This window comes from Pseudophryne corroboree, chromosome 1 (assembly GCF_028390025.1).
Source record: "Pseudophryne corroboree isolate aPseCor3 chromosome 1, aPseCor3.hap2, whole genome shotgun sequence".
Lineage (NCBI taxonomy): Eukaryota > Metazoa > Chordata > Amphibia > Anura > Myobatrachidae > Pseudophryne > Pseudophryne corroboree.
In genome coordinates this window covers 214,549,989-214,566,772 of record NC_086444.1, presented here as the reverse complement: position 1 = coordinate 214,566,772, position 16,784 = coordinate 214,549,989, and the positions used below count along the sequence as shown (strand labels likewise).

Sequence of the window (16,784 nt, the reverse complement as noted above, 5' to 3'; positions counted from 1 at the left end):
CGGGTAAGACTCATACCAGCCACACCAATCACACCATACAACTCGTGATACTATACCCAGTTAACAGTATGAATAACAACTGAGCCTCACTAACAGATGGCTCATAACAATAACCCTTTAGTTAGGCAATAACTATATACAAGTATTGCAGACAATCCGCACTTGGGATGGGCGCCCAGCATCCACTATGGACTACGAGAAATAGAATTACCGGTGAGTAAATTCTTATTTTCTCTGACGTCCTAGTGGATGCTGGGAACTCCGTAAGGACCATGGGGATTATACCAAAGCTCCCAAATGGGCGGGAGAGTGCGGATGACTCTGCAGCACCGAATGAGCAAACTCAAGGCCCTCCTCAGCCAGGGTATCAAACTTGTAGAATTTTGCAAACGTGTTTGATCCCGACCAGGTAGCAGCTCGGCAAAGTTGTAAAGCCAAGACCCCTCGGGCAGCCGCCAAAGAAGAGCCCACCTTCCTCGTGGAATGGGCTTTGACTGATTTAGGATGCGGCAGTCCAGCCTCAGAATGTGCAAGTTGAATCGTGGAGCAGATCCAGCGAGCAATAGTCTGCTTAGAAGCAGGAGCACCCAGCTTGTTGGGTGCATGCAGGATAAACAGCGAGTCAGTCTTTCTGACTCTAGCCGTCCTGGAAACATAGATTTTCAGGGCCCGGACTACGTCCAGCAACTTGGAGGCCTCCAAGTCCCGAGTAGCCGCAGGCACCACAATAGGTTGGTTCAAATGAAACGCTGATACCACCTTAGGGAGGAATTGGGGACGCGTCCTCAATTCTGCTCTGTCCATATGGAAGATCAGATAGGGCTTTTACAGGACAAAGCCGCCAATTCTGACACCCGCCTAGCCGAAGCCAAGGCCAAAAGCATGACCACTTTCCACGTGAGATATTTTAATTCCACGGTCTGAAGTGGCTCAAACCAATGTGATTTTAGGAAATCCAACACAACGTTGAGATCCCAAGGTGCCACTGGGGGCACAAAAGGGGGCTGAATATGCAGCACTCCCTTAACAAACGTCTGAACTTCAGGCAGTGAAGCCAGTTCTTTTTTAAAGAAAATCGACAGGGCTGAAATCTGGACTTTAATGGATCCCAATTTTAGGCCCATAGTCACTCCTGACTGTAGGAAGTGCAGAAATCGACCCAGCTGAAATTCTTCCGTGGGGGCCTTCATAGCCTCACACCAAGCAATATATTTTCGCCATATGCGATGATAATGCTTTGCTGTCACATCTTTCCTAGCTTTTATCAGCGTAGGAATGACTTCAACCGGAATGCCCTTTTCCATCAGGATCCGGCGTTCAACCGCCATGCCGTCAAACGCAGCCGCGGTAAGTCTTGGAACAGACAGGGCCCCTGCTGCAGCAGGTCCAGTCTGAGAGGCAGAGGCCAAGGGTTCTCTGAGATCATTTCTTGTAGTACCGGGTACCAAGTCCTTCTTGGCCAATCCGGAACGATGAGTATAGTTCTTATAGTTATTATCCTCAGAACCTTTGGTATGAGAGGAAGAGGAGGGAACACATAAACCGACTGGTACACCCACGGTGTCACTAGAGCGTCCACAGCTATCGCCTGAGGGTCCCTTGACCTGGCGCAATATCTTTTTAGCTTTTTGTTTAGGCGGGACGCCATCATGTCCACCTGTGGCCTTTCCCAATGGTTTACAATCAGTTGGAAGACTTCTGAATGAAGTCCCCACTCTCCCGGGTGGAGGTCGTGCCTGCTGAGGAAGTCTGCTTCCCAGTTGTCCACTCCCGGAATGAACACTGCTGACAGTGCTATCACGTGATTTTCTCTCTCCTCAGTCCCACGATGCAGGGAGCCTGTTGCCAGCAGTGCTCCCTGAAAATAAAAAACCTAACAAAATTCTTTTTCAGAGAAACTCAGGAGAGCTCCCCTGTAATGCACCCTATCTCCTTCTGGGCACAAGATCTAAATGAGGTCTGGAGGAGGGGCATAGAAGGAGGAGCCAGTGCACAACCATACTAAAAGTTCTTTATAGTGCCCATGTCTCTTGTGGAGCCCGTCTATACCCCATGGTCCTCACGGAGTCCCCAGCATCCTCTAGGACGTAAGAGAAATAGATAGTACAGCATATAGGTAGAATAAGGGGACCTGAGGCTGTATGGAAATTTATTCAGTGAGGAAAACCTAGATTTTAGGTAGATTTTATTTACACCGGGTTTTTGCATACTATTGCCCAAAGACAATTAAGACCTACTATTAAACAAGCAAGGAAAGAAAGAAGTAGAAAAAAAGACCTTGTTTCATATATGACTGCTCTACTCAACATCACAACCTGCTTTGTGCAAAGCAACAAAGATGGAGTTAAGATATGGGCACTTGTCACAACTGTAGCATTGGAAACATTTAAAGCACACAAAAGGCTAAAAACTGTATAAAGACTATATTACTGAGGGTCATCACAGGTACTGAGTTGCAAACTGTGGTGAAGAAACAAATCAAGAGTTCAAGACCACAGCACCTAAAGTACACATCCCTCTGCACCAAACAGCAAATGGCAAGCAACTTGGCAGCTACTATGAAGAATTCTACTTCAACTACCTCCATAATGCTAACGCAAGGCGTCTCCAATGGCAAGCAAACCACGCAGATGACAGTCCTCTCCCAGCAAATCATTGCGGGCAACAAGAAAGTGTCCAAAACACATCAACCAAAACGGTCTACAATTGAGCTATGGTATTCAAATGCCTGTATCAAATATTTTCCTCATGATAATACTGAATAAAACCTCAGTCATGGTCTTCTTAAGTTAAAATAAAGTAAAATAAGGTTAGGTAAGCTAAGTTACTTTAGAGATTTTTAAAATGTACAATCGTTATTATTACACTTATGGTTTATATTATGGTTACAACAAAAGTAATGTTTTGAAGAAATATTTTAAAATACATTGGAAACAAATTACGCTAGTTTAATGTGTGGCCAATCAAAATAATTTATCATGTCCACAAGGGGGCGACTGTTGCCATATAGGTAATTGTTCGCAGTTAATATAATATTAGGGTAATGGATATTGTCTAAATTAAAATATAATTAGGTGAATTAACCATAGTGAATAGTATAGTGGATATATTTTATAATAATGAATAGATATGAAATAGGTTTGAACATATAAGTTAAATGTTTAGATGATTTAAGAAATAATGTTTTGTATATGTGCGCATATAGATGTGTATTTGTATTTTACTGCAAGATTATGAGACATTGTGTAGGGGACAGGTTTATACTGCTCTAGCCCTAAATGAGGCTAGAGAAGTTGCAGTATAACAAAGAATGCATTTACAATTAAATGGACACTGGAATCCACAGGTGTACATTTAGATCAGAATGAAGATTTGGCAATTATAAACTAGCTGGCCTATTGTATTGCCCAGTTATACTGCAGGCCAGAGATAATGACAACACAAGATCTATTGAACTTCCACTGTACCAACAAGTCCCAATTGTTGATGCCAACACCCGAGGCAAACAAATATTGTTACACTTCAAATAACCACAGGAATATCTTTGATGTATATGGAAGGACTACATTTTATGACCCTAGACTACATGTCCTGTTTGCCACCTTGAGGCAGAACAACTGGACATGTTTTACAACACTTTGGAATCTGGCAATTATCAGTTACAAGGAAACCAATAGGAATATGCCAGTTTGAAATGGTTAAGTTAGGTATAAATGAACATGAATTCAGTCAGTAAATTAGTAGCAGGAGGAAGGAGAACAGGAAATGAAGTAGAAGATGCAGACGGAAGCTTGGTGCAGGACAGAAAGGAAAGGATCTTTAGGACGGTAACTTGCAAGTATACAATTTATGTTAGTAATCGTCTAAGTTTATGTTATGTTTATTCTATAATTAAAGGAAGCATAAATATTATTAGTATATATGTCACCACTGTGTATATCTTATTCTGTATGATTTGATTTTGCCTGTAAATAAACAATCAGATGGTAAGAGCGGTAATCTCAAGTTTGAACTCTCTTTAAGGAATCATAACTTCAGAATTTCATAAGTCATATGTATAAGGACTGCATATATCTATCATCCACTTAGTTTGTAAGCCTGACATAATATATATTTGCAAATATATATGATAAACGCATATTAATTAAAATATATCCATATATTAATAATCACATATGATATATTCAATATTAATATAATTTATAAATATGATTCCATAAATCAATACTAGTATGCAAACTGCAATATGGACCTGTCTGGTAATTAGAGGAGGTCACCCAGTGTGTACGGGTCTATAGATAGATAGATGCCTGTTTAGTTGCAGTTTCGCAAGTTCTGATTTTAATATATTAAAGTGGCTAGAACCTCTATATAAAGCATTTATAGCAGTTATTTGCTTTGGAGGAATACAGCCTTGTTTTTTTGTTTACAAAAATGTAAATTAGCAGCTTCTTCACAAACACTAACAGCTTGTTGAGACTTGAAGTGTGACCACAGGCTGGTGAATATTATAACACGCTATGTAAACAGAAGGGTTAGGGAAAGTAAAAGACCCTGATGCATGCATTATTTTGGTAAGCGGATTATGGTCTAAACCTACTGCATGTACTCTAAATGACAGAGCCCTAAGGGTTAGCTGTTCTGCAGAGCATGCATCTCTGACAACAGTCTTTTTAAACTCAACTGATACATGTAAAATTACAGGTGAACGTGTTCGAATCAACTTTAATAGATGCTAATTTTTGTACAGACTGGCAGCAGAAAAAGAGAATTTAATAACAAAAAAAAAAGAAGAAAAAAATAAATAAATGATAGGAGTGTTTTTTGATTTCCAACTACTGCTAATTTCTCACCAGTAGGGCGAGAGTAGTTAGGTGCAAATTTTATCTGGGTACAACATGTACAGGTAATCAAACCATAGTGCACTGTAAGGACACGAATAATGAAGAGACTCCACTTTGGGGATACATAGGTTATCATTACCACTACCTCCTAGTTATTTCACCTCTATCTGTGCTGTTTCATTTTACAGAGTTATGGCAGCAGACCATAAAAGTGATGTTTTCATTGTTCAACAGCAAATAGTCTACAGATGTATTGCTTACAATAAAATAAAGACACTCTGATAAATTAATGTGTATGCTTAATATATACTCAGCATGTCAGTATGAGCTGCTGTCTATTCTGTCCATTTCCAAGTGTCCACTACAAGCACAGCTAAACGCATTCATTACAGCTGTTTGAGTTCAAATATATTTTCTCTCTCAGGACAAGGACTGCACAACCCATTTCAACAAACGTAAGGTAGCAGAATACAAGTGCTTACCGGCGAGGATGATTGGCATCAAACAAAGTATCATCATCTATATCCTCCTGGTCCAAGGGAGTTAGCTCCATATTTCCAATATTTGTGTCCAGTACGCCATATTTTCTGGTCTTCTTATTTTTTCGTCTTGTTCTAAAACCAATAAATATATGTACGATTCAGATGGAGAAAATCACAGCACAAGTTATTCCACTCTAATCATGTTTAATCAAAGAACATAAAGCCCATATTAGTACACTCTACAAATACAAGATGTGTTCAAGTTGCTACCTCAGTACTACTACTGGTATGCGTTAAGGAGAACGGCGCCGAACCACGACAGCCGTCATTCCGAAGGTATTGGGGTTCAGGCTTAGGGCCCGGGGGAGGGGTTAAGGTTATGCACTGGTGGGCGGGGGTTATAGCCCTAGCCCCCCCCCCCCACCAAGGGTTAGCCCTAGGGTTAGGGTAGGGGAGAGATGTAGAAATACCTTCTCCGACGTTGACATCGTCAGTGTCGGGACCGCCGGCATCCTGACCGCCGGCATCCTGACCGCCAGCAAATTGTATGTATTCCCTACCACCTACTCTCCCTTGGGAAGTCTGTAACATCAGTACAGACTAAAAATGAATAAAACAGAAACAAACCAAAAAATAATTGGCGACTGCTTTTCATAAATTCTGTTATAAATATAAGATAAAACAGGTAAAAGGTGCAACTTGCCTGTGCCACTTTACTAACATATAGTAAGCTCACTTTTTATTATTTTATTCACCAGGAAAACAAAATTAATCTGAGAAATCTATGGTGAATGTCAATGTATATTTTTATTATCCCTTACATTTTTTTTATTGTTAGTTTGAATTATAAGTACATAAGTTCTTTAGCAGTAATAAGCTTATTAAACCCCGATAACTGCATTTAACAATTTGAGTATCATCTGTTATTCCACATGCAATAACAAGATTTCTCATTAGTTCAACATTTTAATGTATATCTGTAAAACAGTAACAAATGCAATATTAGATGATGTACATTGTAAATCTTTACTTACAGCTTAGTACAGACTACACATGCTAAGAAAACAACATGGTACTGAAGGGTGAATACAAGTATTCCCACCAATCAGGGCACAAGCTAATGTGCAATGAACTTATTCAAAACTAATTAATTACTGCAGAATGTAAATATCTAAATCAGCAGACAAAATGGAAATGGTAATTAAGTTAAACCCAATTTTATGTTAAAGAAATGGGCAACAGGAACATTTGGATGTTCAAAATTATTCATTCCATTTCTGGGAACATAACGCATATGCTGGAGTGCAATTTTAAAGTAATAAAATGTGCCAGATTGTCTATTGTAATATACAGATTATGCAGACGTGTGACACATTCGCCGCTTAATGTCACAGGGACACATTGAGAATCTGCAATTCTCTGCATTGAAGGATAATTACATATTTAATTAATATCTGTAATAAAGATAATATATGGCATAGAAATTTTTTATCTTTTTGTGTGTGTTACTATTATGTCACCCAGAAATACCTCTAGAAGCAGCATATGTTAACGCCAGTAGCAGTTTTCTGCATTGTGTATGTTTCCAAAATAAAATAATGCTGGAAGAAGGGCAGCTTGTAGTACAGTAATTGTGTCAGTAACCTACAATTCACACTGATCACTATCTGCCCCTTCCCTATGACATAACCCAGCTACTTACAGCCTCAAGTGACTGAATTGTGTGCAGTTCGAAGTGGGGAAGAACAGACCATACAGCCCATAAGCTATCAAGTAGCAGAAGGGGAAGATTACTAGTTGGGCAACCTCACTTCAAATAGGGCTTGCAAGCCACTTGGATAAGCTACACGTTAGAAAATGTAAGGGGTGGTTTGTGCACAGATATAGCCACCAAAAGCAGAATTCTTTAAGAAATCTGTTGCATTATGAGAAGATACCTCTAAGACAAGGGTAAGGTACTTATGATTCTGGTGGTGCCTCCCCAAGAGTCAAAAATATAAACTACACAGAGAGAAAGAAAAGAAAAAAGACCCATTATTTTGGGGGCACTCTTCTCAACATATACTCATTAAAACTTAGCTTATATTATTTCTATCATGAAACAAACACAAAATATAGTTTTCTCATGAAGAAAGCAATATTCAATAAGAGCGTATTAAATGAGTGGGAGATATATATGTCCCATTGACACACGTGACAACCAGTATACTGTAACATAAATTGGATAACCTCTGTTAAAGATTCCTACTATGTAGTCATCATTTCAGTGTTGGCAAGATATGGATATATCAATCATAAGTTAGAAGATTTATGGTAAGAACTTACCTTTGTTAAATCTTTCTGCGAGGTACACTGGGTTCCACAGGGAATAACAACGGGGTGTAGAGTTGGATCTTGATCCGAGGCACCAACAGCTTTGAAATGCTTTGACTGTTCCCAGGATGCCTAGCGCCACCTCCTCTATAACCACGCCTCCGTGCAGAGGGGCGCAGTTTTGTTAACCAGTCCAATGCAGTAGCAGGTAAAAGAGAGGACAACCGTTAGTAGCCACATACACTACATTCTCACGACAGGAGAAGGTACCAGAAGCTAATGCCCTACAAACAGAAAGAAGCTAAGTGCGTCAGGGTGGGCGCCCTGTGGAACCCAGTGTACCTCGCAGAAAGAGATTTAATAAAGGTAAGTTCTTACCATAAATCTCCTTTTCTGCAGCGGGGTACACTGGGGTTCCACAGGGAATAACATCGGGGATGTCCTAAAGCAGTACCTCATGGGAGTGGACGCACTGTAATGGGCACAAGAACCCGGCGTCCAAAGGAGGCATCTTGGGAGGCGGAAGTATCGAAGGCATAGAACCTTATGAACGCGTTCACTGAGGACCACGTACCCGCCTTGCACAATTTTTCTGTGGACGCACCACGGCAGGCTGCCCAAGAAGGTCCAACAGACCAAGTAGAATGGGCAATAATAGCAGCAGGAGCTGGAAGACCAGCCTGCGCATAAGCTTGTGCAATCACCCTTCTAATCCATCTGAGCAAGGTTTGCTTATTAGCATGCCAGCCACGCTTCTGAGAGCCGTACCACATCCAAAGACTGTTCTTTGGAGGATAAACCTGGAGAAGTAAAGACCGGAACCACAATCTCTTGGTTAAGGTGGAAAGATGACACCACCTTGGGGAGATATCCAGGGCGAGTTCTAAGAACCGCACAGTCACGGTGAAAAATCAGAAAGGGTGACCGACAAGACAATGCACCCAAGTCTGAAACCAGTCTAGCAGAGGCACTAGCCAGCAGAAACAAGACCTTAAGAGTAAGCCATTTAAGGTTCACAGCCTCAAGAGGTTCAAACGGAGACTCTTGTAAGGCATCCAGAACAAACGACAAATCCCAAGGAGCCACAGGCGGGACATAGGGAGGTTGAATCCGTAAAACACCCTGAGTGAATGTATAAACATCAGGCAGAGTCGCAATTTTTCTCAGAAAACCATATCGACAAGGCAGAAATATGAACCTTGAGGGAGGCCAGATGAAGCCCCAAGTCCAGGCCCTGTTGCAGAAAAGCCAAGAGTTTGGCGGTACTGAACTTGTATGCATCATAACTGTTCGTTGCACACCAAGCAAAATAAGAATTCTAGACTCTATGATATATCCGAGCAGAAGCCGGTTTACAGGCCTTCAACATAGTTTGAATGACTGCCTCAGAAAAACCTTTGGCCCTCAGTACGGAAGCTTCAAGAGCCATGCCGTCAAAGCCAGCTGGGCCAAATCCTGGTAGACACAAGGGCCCTGAACGAGGTCTGGGCGCTGCGGAAGCAGAAGAGGACTCTATTGAGAGACCCTGCAGGTCTGAGAACCAATGCCGTCTGGGCTATGCTGGAGCGATTAGAAGTAGTATTCCTCCTTCTTGCTTGAACTTCCTTATCACCCTGGGCAGAAGTGACACCGGAGGGAACACGTACGGCAGCCAAAAGTTCCATGGAATTGCCAGTGCATCCACGAATGCTGCCTGAGGATCCCTTGTCCTTGCTCCGAAGACCATAACCTTGTGATTGTGTCGAGACGACATCAGGTCCACATCTGGAAGACCCCACTGTTCCACGAGGAGTTGAAAGACCTCCGGATGAAGGCTCCTTTCTCCGGCTTGTACGTCCTGACGACTGAGGAAGTCCGCTTCCCAGTTTAGGACTCCCGGAATGAACACTGCTGATATGGCTGGAAGATGGCTTTCCGCCCAACAAAGAATCTTTGACACTTCCGTCAGTGCTTTGCGGCTTCGGGTGCCGCCTTGATGATTTATATACGCCACCGTGGTGGCGTTGTCTGACTGTACTTGAACAGGCCTGTTCTGTACAAGAGGCAGGGCCAGTGTCAACGCATTGAACACTGCCCGCAATTCCAGAATGTTTATCGGGAAGAGAGATTCCTCCCTGGTCCACCAACCCTGAAGAGATTGTTGCTCCAACACCACACCCCAACCCCGCAGACTGGCATCCGTCGTCAGAAGTACCCAGTTGGAGATCCAGAATGGACGACCCCTGCTCAGTTGTTGGTCCTGCAGCCACAAAGTTAGTGACAGACGGACCTCCGGAGCCAAATATATCATGCGAGACCTGATACGGTGAGGCAGGCCGTCCCACTCGGAGAGAATTAACCTCTGCAGAGGGCGGGAATGAAATTGAGCGTACTCCACCATGTCAAAAGCAGACACCATGAGGCCTAGTACTTGCATCGCCGAGTGTATGGACACACGTAGGCAAGAGAGGAAGCATCTTATCCTGTACTGAAGCTTCAAGACCTTCTCCGGAGACAAAAACAACCGCTGGTTGTGGGTGTTCAATAGTGCTCCCAGGTGCACCATGCACTGAGCAGGAACTTGGGAAGACTTCTTCCAGTTGATGAGCCACCTGTGGGCTTGCAGGAATTGGACAATTAGTTCCAGGTGACGAAGGAGAACTTCTGGAGAGTTCGCCAGGATCAACAAGTCGTCAAGATACGGCAGGATCCTGATACCCCGATACGGCAGGATCCTGATACCCTGACGGCGGAGTAGAGCCATCATGACCGCCATGACCTTTGTGAAAACTCGAGGAGCCGAGGTCAGACCAAAAGGTAAGGCCTGGAATTTAAAATGGAGGTTGCCAATAGCAAACCGCAGGTATTGCTGATGCGACACTGCAATAGGCATATGCAGGTAAGCCTCCTGTATGTCCAGGGATACCATGTAGTCCTTGGGCTCCAAGGCCAGAACAACAGAGCAAAGAATATCCATACGTAATTTGAAGACCTTCACAAATTTGTTCAAAGACTTGAGGTTGAGAATGGGCCGAGATGATCCATTCAGTTTCGGGACTAGGAACAGTGTTGAATAGTACCCCCTGCCACTCTGAGACAGAGGCACCGGAACTACCACTCACATGTCCAGGAGGGATTGTACCACCATATGGAGAGTCTTTGCTTTTACCAGATCTGAAGGGACTTTTGTTGAGCAAAACTGGCGAGAAGGACGTTTCTTGAAAGATATGGCGTATCCGTGAGTGACGACTTCCCTTACCCAGGCGTCTGAAGTGGTCTGTAGCCATACCTCAGCAAACCGTAGAAGTCGGCCTCCCACCCCGGGATTCTCCAGAGGGAGGCCTGTCCCGTCATGCAGCAGGCTTGTCTGTTTTGGAGGCAGGCTGACAGGCAGTCCAGGCACGTTTAGGTTTGGGCTTAGTGGATTTGGAAGTGCAAGCCTGTTTCAGGTATGCCTGACCCTTTGCTTTACCTGGAAGTCGAAAGGAATGAAAGGAAGTACTCTTAGCCTTCGGGGCCAAAGGAGTAGTACTGGGTAGACATGCCGTCTTAGCAGACGCTAAGTCAGCTACAATCCTGTTGAGATCTTCCCCAAAAAGAATGTTTCCCTTAAAAGGGATCACGCCCAAGGTCTTTTTAGAGTCCAGATCTACAGACCATGACCGCAACCAGAAGATCCGGCAGAGGCTTTGGCTGCTAGGATACCTGCATCCGATGCCGCTTCTTGAATATAATGAGAGGCTGTAATGATGTACGAAATACACTGTTTTGCATTATCAGGAAAAATAAGATTTTAAACCTACCAATAAATCTTTTTCTCGTAGTCCGTAGAGGATACTGGGGACTCCGTAAGGACCATGGGGATAGACGGGCTCCGCAGGAGACATGGGCACTTCAAGAAAGACTTTAGGTCTGGGTGTGCACTGGCTCCTCCCTCTATGCCCCTCCTCTAGACCTCAGTTAGAGAAACTGTGCCCAGAGGATACGGACAGTACGAGGAAAGGATTTTTGTTAATCCAAGGGCAAGATTCATACCAGCCACACCGTATAACTTGTGTATCTATTAAACAGTTAACAGTATGAAAAAACAACGTAGCATCAATCCAACCTGATGAAACTATAACATAACCCTTATGTAAGCAAAACAATATACAAGTCTCGCAGAAGTAGTCCGCACTTGGGACGGGTGCCCAGCATCCTCTACGGACTACGAGAGAAAGATTTACCGGTAGGTTTAAAATCTTATTTTCTCTAACGTCCTAGAGGATGCTGGGGACTCCGTAAGGACCATGGGGATTATACCAAAGCTCCCAAACGGGCGGGAGAGTGCGGATGACTCTGCAGCACCGAATGAGCAAACCTTAGGTCCTCCTCAGCCAGGGTATCAAACTTATAGAACTTTGCAAAGGTGTTTGAATCCGACCAAGTAGCAGCTCGGCCCAGTTGTAGTGCCGAGACCCCTCGGGCAGCCACCCAAGACGAGCCCACCTTCCTAGTGGAATGGGCCTTGACCGATTTTGGTAACGGCAATCCAGCCGTAGAATGCGCCTGCTGAATCGTGTTACAGATCCAGCAATAGTCTGCTTCGAAGCAGGGGCGCCAACCTTGTAGGCTGCATATAGGACAAACAGTGCTTCTGTTTTCCTGATTCTAGTCGTTCTGGCCACATAAATTTTCAAAGCCCTGACTACATCAAGGGACTCTGAATCCTCCAAATCTCGTGTAGCCACAGGCACCACAATAGGTTGGTTTATATGAAAAGATGACACCACCTTAGGCAAGAATTGAGGACGGGTCCGCAATTCCGCCCTATCCATATGGAAAACCAGATAGGGGCTTTTATAAGACAAAGCCGCCAATTCCGACACTCGCCTAGCTGAAGCCAAGGCTAATAACATGACCACCTTCCAAGTGAGATATTTTAACTCCACCGTTTGAAGTGGTTCAAACCAGTGCGACTTAAGGAAACTCAACACCACGTTAAGGTCCCAAGGGGCCACCGGAGGTATAAAAGGAGGCTGAATATGCAGCACTCCCTTCACAAAAGTCTGTACTTCTGGGACAGAAGCCAATTCTTTTTGAAAGAAAATGGATAAGGCCGAAATCTGAACCTTAATGGAGCCTAATTTTAGGCCCAAATTCACTCCAGTCTGTAGGAAGTGAAGGAAACGGCCCAGATGGAATTCTTCCGTAGGAGCATTCCTGGCCTCACACCAAGAAACATATTTTCGCCATATCCGGTGATAATGTTTCGCTGTCACGTCTTTCCTAGCCTTTATCAGAGTAGGAATGACCTCATCCGGAATTCCCTTTTCCGCTAGGATCCGGCGTTCAACCGCTACGCCGTCAAATGCAGCCGCGGTAAGTCTTGGAACAGACATGGCCCCTGTTGTAACAGGTCCAGTCTTAGAGGAAGAGGCCACGGATCTTCTGTGAGCATTTCCAGCAGATCCGGATACCAGGTCCTTCGTGGCCAATCTGGAACAATGAGAATTGTTCTCACTCCTCTTTTTCTTATTATTCTCAACACCTTGGGTATGAGAGGAAGAGGAGGAAACACATAGACCGACTGGAACACCCACGGTGTCACTAGGGCGTCTACTGCTACCGCCTGAGGGTCTTTTGATTTGGTGCAATACCTCTGTAGCTTTTTGTTGAGGCGGGACGCCATCATGTCTATCTGGGGCAGTCCCCACTGACTTGCAATCTGTGCGAAGACTTCCCGATGAAGTCCCCACTCCCCTGGATGCAGGTCGTGTCTGCTGAGGAAGTCTGCTTCCCAGTTGTCCACTCCCGGAATGAACACTGCTGACAGCGCGCTTACATGATTTTCCGGCCAGCGAAGAATCCTGGTGGCTTCCGCCATTGCCACTCTGCTCCTTGTGCCGCCTTGGCGGTTTACATGAGCCACTTCGGTGATGTTGTGTGACTGGATCAGAACTGGTTGGTCGCGAAGTAAGTTCTCCGCTTGACGTAGGGCGTTGTATATGGCCCTCAGTTCCAGGATGTTGATGTGAAAACAAGTCTCTTGACTTGTCCAAAGTCCTTGGAAGTTTCTTCCCTGTGTGACTGCTCCCCACCCTCTGAGGCTCGCGTCCGTGGTCACCAGGATCCAATCCTGAATGCCGAACCTGCGGCCTTCCAAAAGGTGAGCACTCTGCAGCCGCCACAGGAGAGATACCCTGGCCCTGGGGGACAGGGTGATCAGCTGATGAATTTGTAGATGTGACCCGGACCACTTGTCCAATAGGTCCCATTGGAAAGTCCTTGCATGGAACCTGCCGAAGGGAATGGCTTCGTATGTTGCCACCATTTTTCCCAGGACTTGAGTGCAATGATGCACAGACACTTGTTTTGGCTTCAATAGGTTCTTGACTAGAGTCATGAGTTCCTGAGCTTTTTCTATCGGAAGAAAAACCCATTTCTGGTCTGTGTCCAGAATCATGCCCAAGAAGGTCAGACGAGTCGTAGGAACCAGCTGTGACTACGGGATATTGAGAATCCAGCCGTGTTGCTGTAACACCTTCAATGAAAGTGACACGCTGTTCAGTAACTTCTCTCGTGATCTTGCTTTATCGTCCAAGTATGGGATAATTGTGACACCCTGCTTGCGCAGGAGCACCATAATTTCAGCCATTACCTTGGTGAAAATCCTCGGGGCCGTGGAAAGCCCAAACGGCAACGTCTGAAATTGGTAATGACAATCCTGTACTGCAAATCTCAGGTACGCCTGGTGAGGTGGATAAATGGGAACATGAAGGTATGCATCCTTTATGTCCAGAGATACCATAAAATCCCCCCTCTTCCAGGCTGGCGATGACCGCTCAGAGCGATTCCATCTTGAACTTGAACCGTTTTAAAGTATAGGTTCAGGGATTTTAAATTCAATATGGGTCTGACCGAACAGTCCGGTTTCGGAACTACAAACAGGGTTGAATAGTATCCCTTCCCTCTCTGAATCAGGGGAACTTCGACCACCACTTGTTGAAGACACAATTTGTGAATAGCATTTAACACCATCTCCCTTTCTAGGGGAGAAGTCGGTAGAGCCGATTTGAAAAACCGGCAAGGAGGCACCTCTTTGAATTCCAGCTTGTATCCCTGAGAAACCATATCTATTGCCCAGGGATCCACCTGTGAGTGAACCCAGATGTGGCTGAAAAGTCGAAGACGTGCCCCCACTGGGGCGGACTCCCTCAGCGGAGCCCCAGCGTCATGCGGTGGATTTTGCAGAGGCCGGGAAGGACTTCTGTTCCTGGGAACTAGCTGTGCTGTGCAGCTTTTTACATCTGCCCTTACCTCTGGCAAGAAAGGACGATCCACGTACTCTTTTGCTTTTATTTGAACGAAAGGACTGCATTTGATAATGTGACGCTTTCTTAGGTTGTGAAGGAACATAAGGCAAAAAATTCGATTTACCTGCCGTAGCTGTGGAGACCAGGTCCGAGAGACCTTCCCCAAACAATTCCTCACCCTTGTAAGGTAAAACCTCCATATGTCTTTTTGAGTCGGCATCACCTGTCCACTGCCGGGTCCAGAGGACTCGTCTAACAGAAATTGACATAGCGTTTATTCTGGAACCCAGTAAACTAATGTCTCTTTGAGCATCTCTCATATATAAGACAGCATATGGCCTAGGGTCAATAAAATGGTATCCTTATCTAGGGTCTCAATTTCTGCTGATAAGGTATCTGTCCATGCTGCTACGGCGCTACAAACCCAGGACGACGCAATTGCCAGTCTGAGTAATGTACCAGAATGTGTGTAAATGGATTTCAAGGTAACCTCCTGCTTGCGGTCAGCAGGATCCTTGAGGGTAGCCGTATCTTGGGATGGCAGCACTATCTTTTTTGACAAGCGTGTCAACGCTTTGTCCACCTTAGGGGAGGATTCCCACCGTATCCTGTCCGTTGGCGGGAAAGGATACGCCATAAGAATCATTTTGGGAATCTGCAGTTTTTTGTCTGGAGATTCCCATGCTTTTTCACATAATTCGTTCAACTCATGTGAGGAGGGAAAAGTTACCTCAGGTTTCTTTCCCTTATACATGTGTACCCTCGTGTCAGGGACAGGGGGTTCCTCTGTTATATGCAACACTTCTTTTATTGCAATAATCATATATCGAATACATTTAGCCACTTTTGGCTGTAAATTTGCAACATCGTAGTCGACACTGGAGTCCGAATCCGTGTCAGTATCTGTGCCTCCTATCTGGGATAGTGGGCGCTTCTGAGACCCTGATGGTCCCGGCGACATAGGGACAGACATGGGTTCACTCCATGACTGTTCCTTAGCTTCAGCTTTGTCTAATCTTTTATGCAATAAGTTCAAACTAGCACTTAAAACATTCCACATATCCATCCAGTCAGGTGTCGGCACCAACGACGGAGACCTCACATTCATACGCTTCCCCTCCTCCCTAGGTGAGCCTTCTACCTCAGACATGTCGACACACGCGTACCGACACACCACACACACACAGGGAACCTCTCATCTGAAGATAGTTTCCCCACCAGGCCCTTTGGAGAGACAGAGAGAGAGTATGTCAGCACACACCCCAGCGCTATATGACCCTGGAAAAAAAACACTAAATGTTTATCCAGTAGCGCTGTTTATACTTTATATCCTCCAAATGTGTGCCCCCCCCCCCCCTCTTAAAACCCCTCTATCACCGTGTATTAGCAGGGGAGAGTCCGGGGAGCTTCCTCTCAGCGCTGTGCTGTGGAGAAAAATGGCGCTGGTGAGTGCTGAGGGAGAAGCCCCGTCCCCTCGGCGGCGGGCTTCTGTCCAGCTCAAAATTCCTGAAAACTGGCGGGGGCTCTGTTATATACATGTACAGTGCCCATCTGTACATGTATATACTTATTTTGCCAATGGAGAGGTTTTATTGCTGCCCAGGGCGCCCCCCCCCCCCCCTGCTGCGCCCTGCACCCTTACAGTGACTGCGGTGTGTGAGGTGTATGGGAGCATTGGCGCACAGCTTTACTGCTGTGCGTTACCTCAGTGAAGATCATCAAGTCTTCTGCCGCCTCTGAAGTCTTCTTTTCTTCTCATACTCACCCGGCTTCTATCTTCCGGCTCTGCGAGGAGGACGGCGGCGCGGCTCTGGGACGGACGGCGAGGGTTAGACCTGCGTACCAATCCCTCTGGAGCTAATGGTGTCCAG

The 16,784-nt window shown here is 45.0% G+C and overlaps 1 protein-coding gene across 1 annotated transcript in view; it reads right to left on the bottom strand.

Annotated features, from left to right (window-relative positions):
* The window catches only part of FAM174A (family with sequence similarity 174 member A), a 139,603-nt gene that overhangs the window by 57,293 nt on the left and 65,526 nt on the right, over positions 1 to 16,784 (bottom strand). Inside the window, exon 2 of the mRNA XM_063964070.1 lies at positions 5,327 to 5,458. Within this exon, the coding sequence (XP_063820140.1) occupies positions 5,327 to 5,458 (132 nt within the window). The remainder of the gene's footprint in view (positions 1 to 5,326; positions 5,459 to 16,784) is intronic.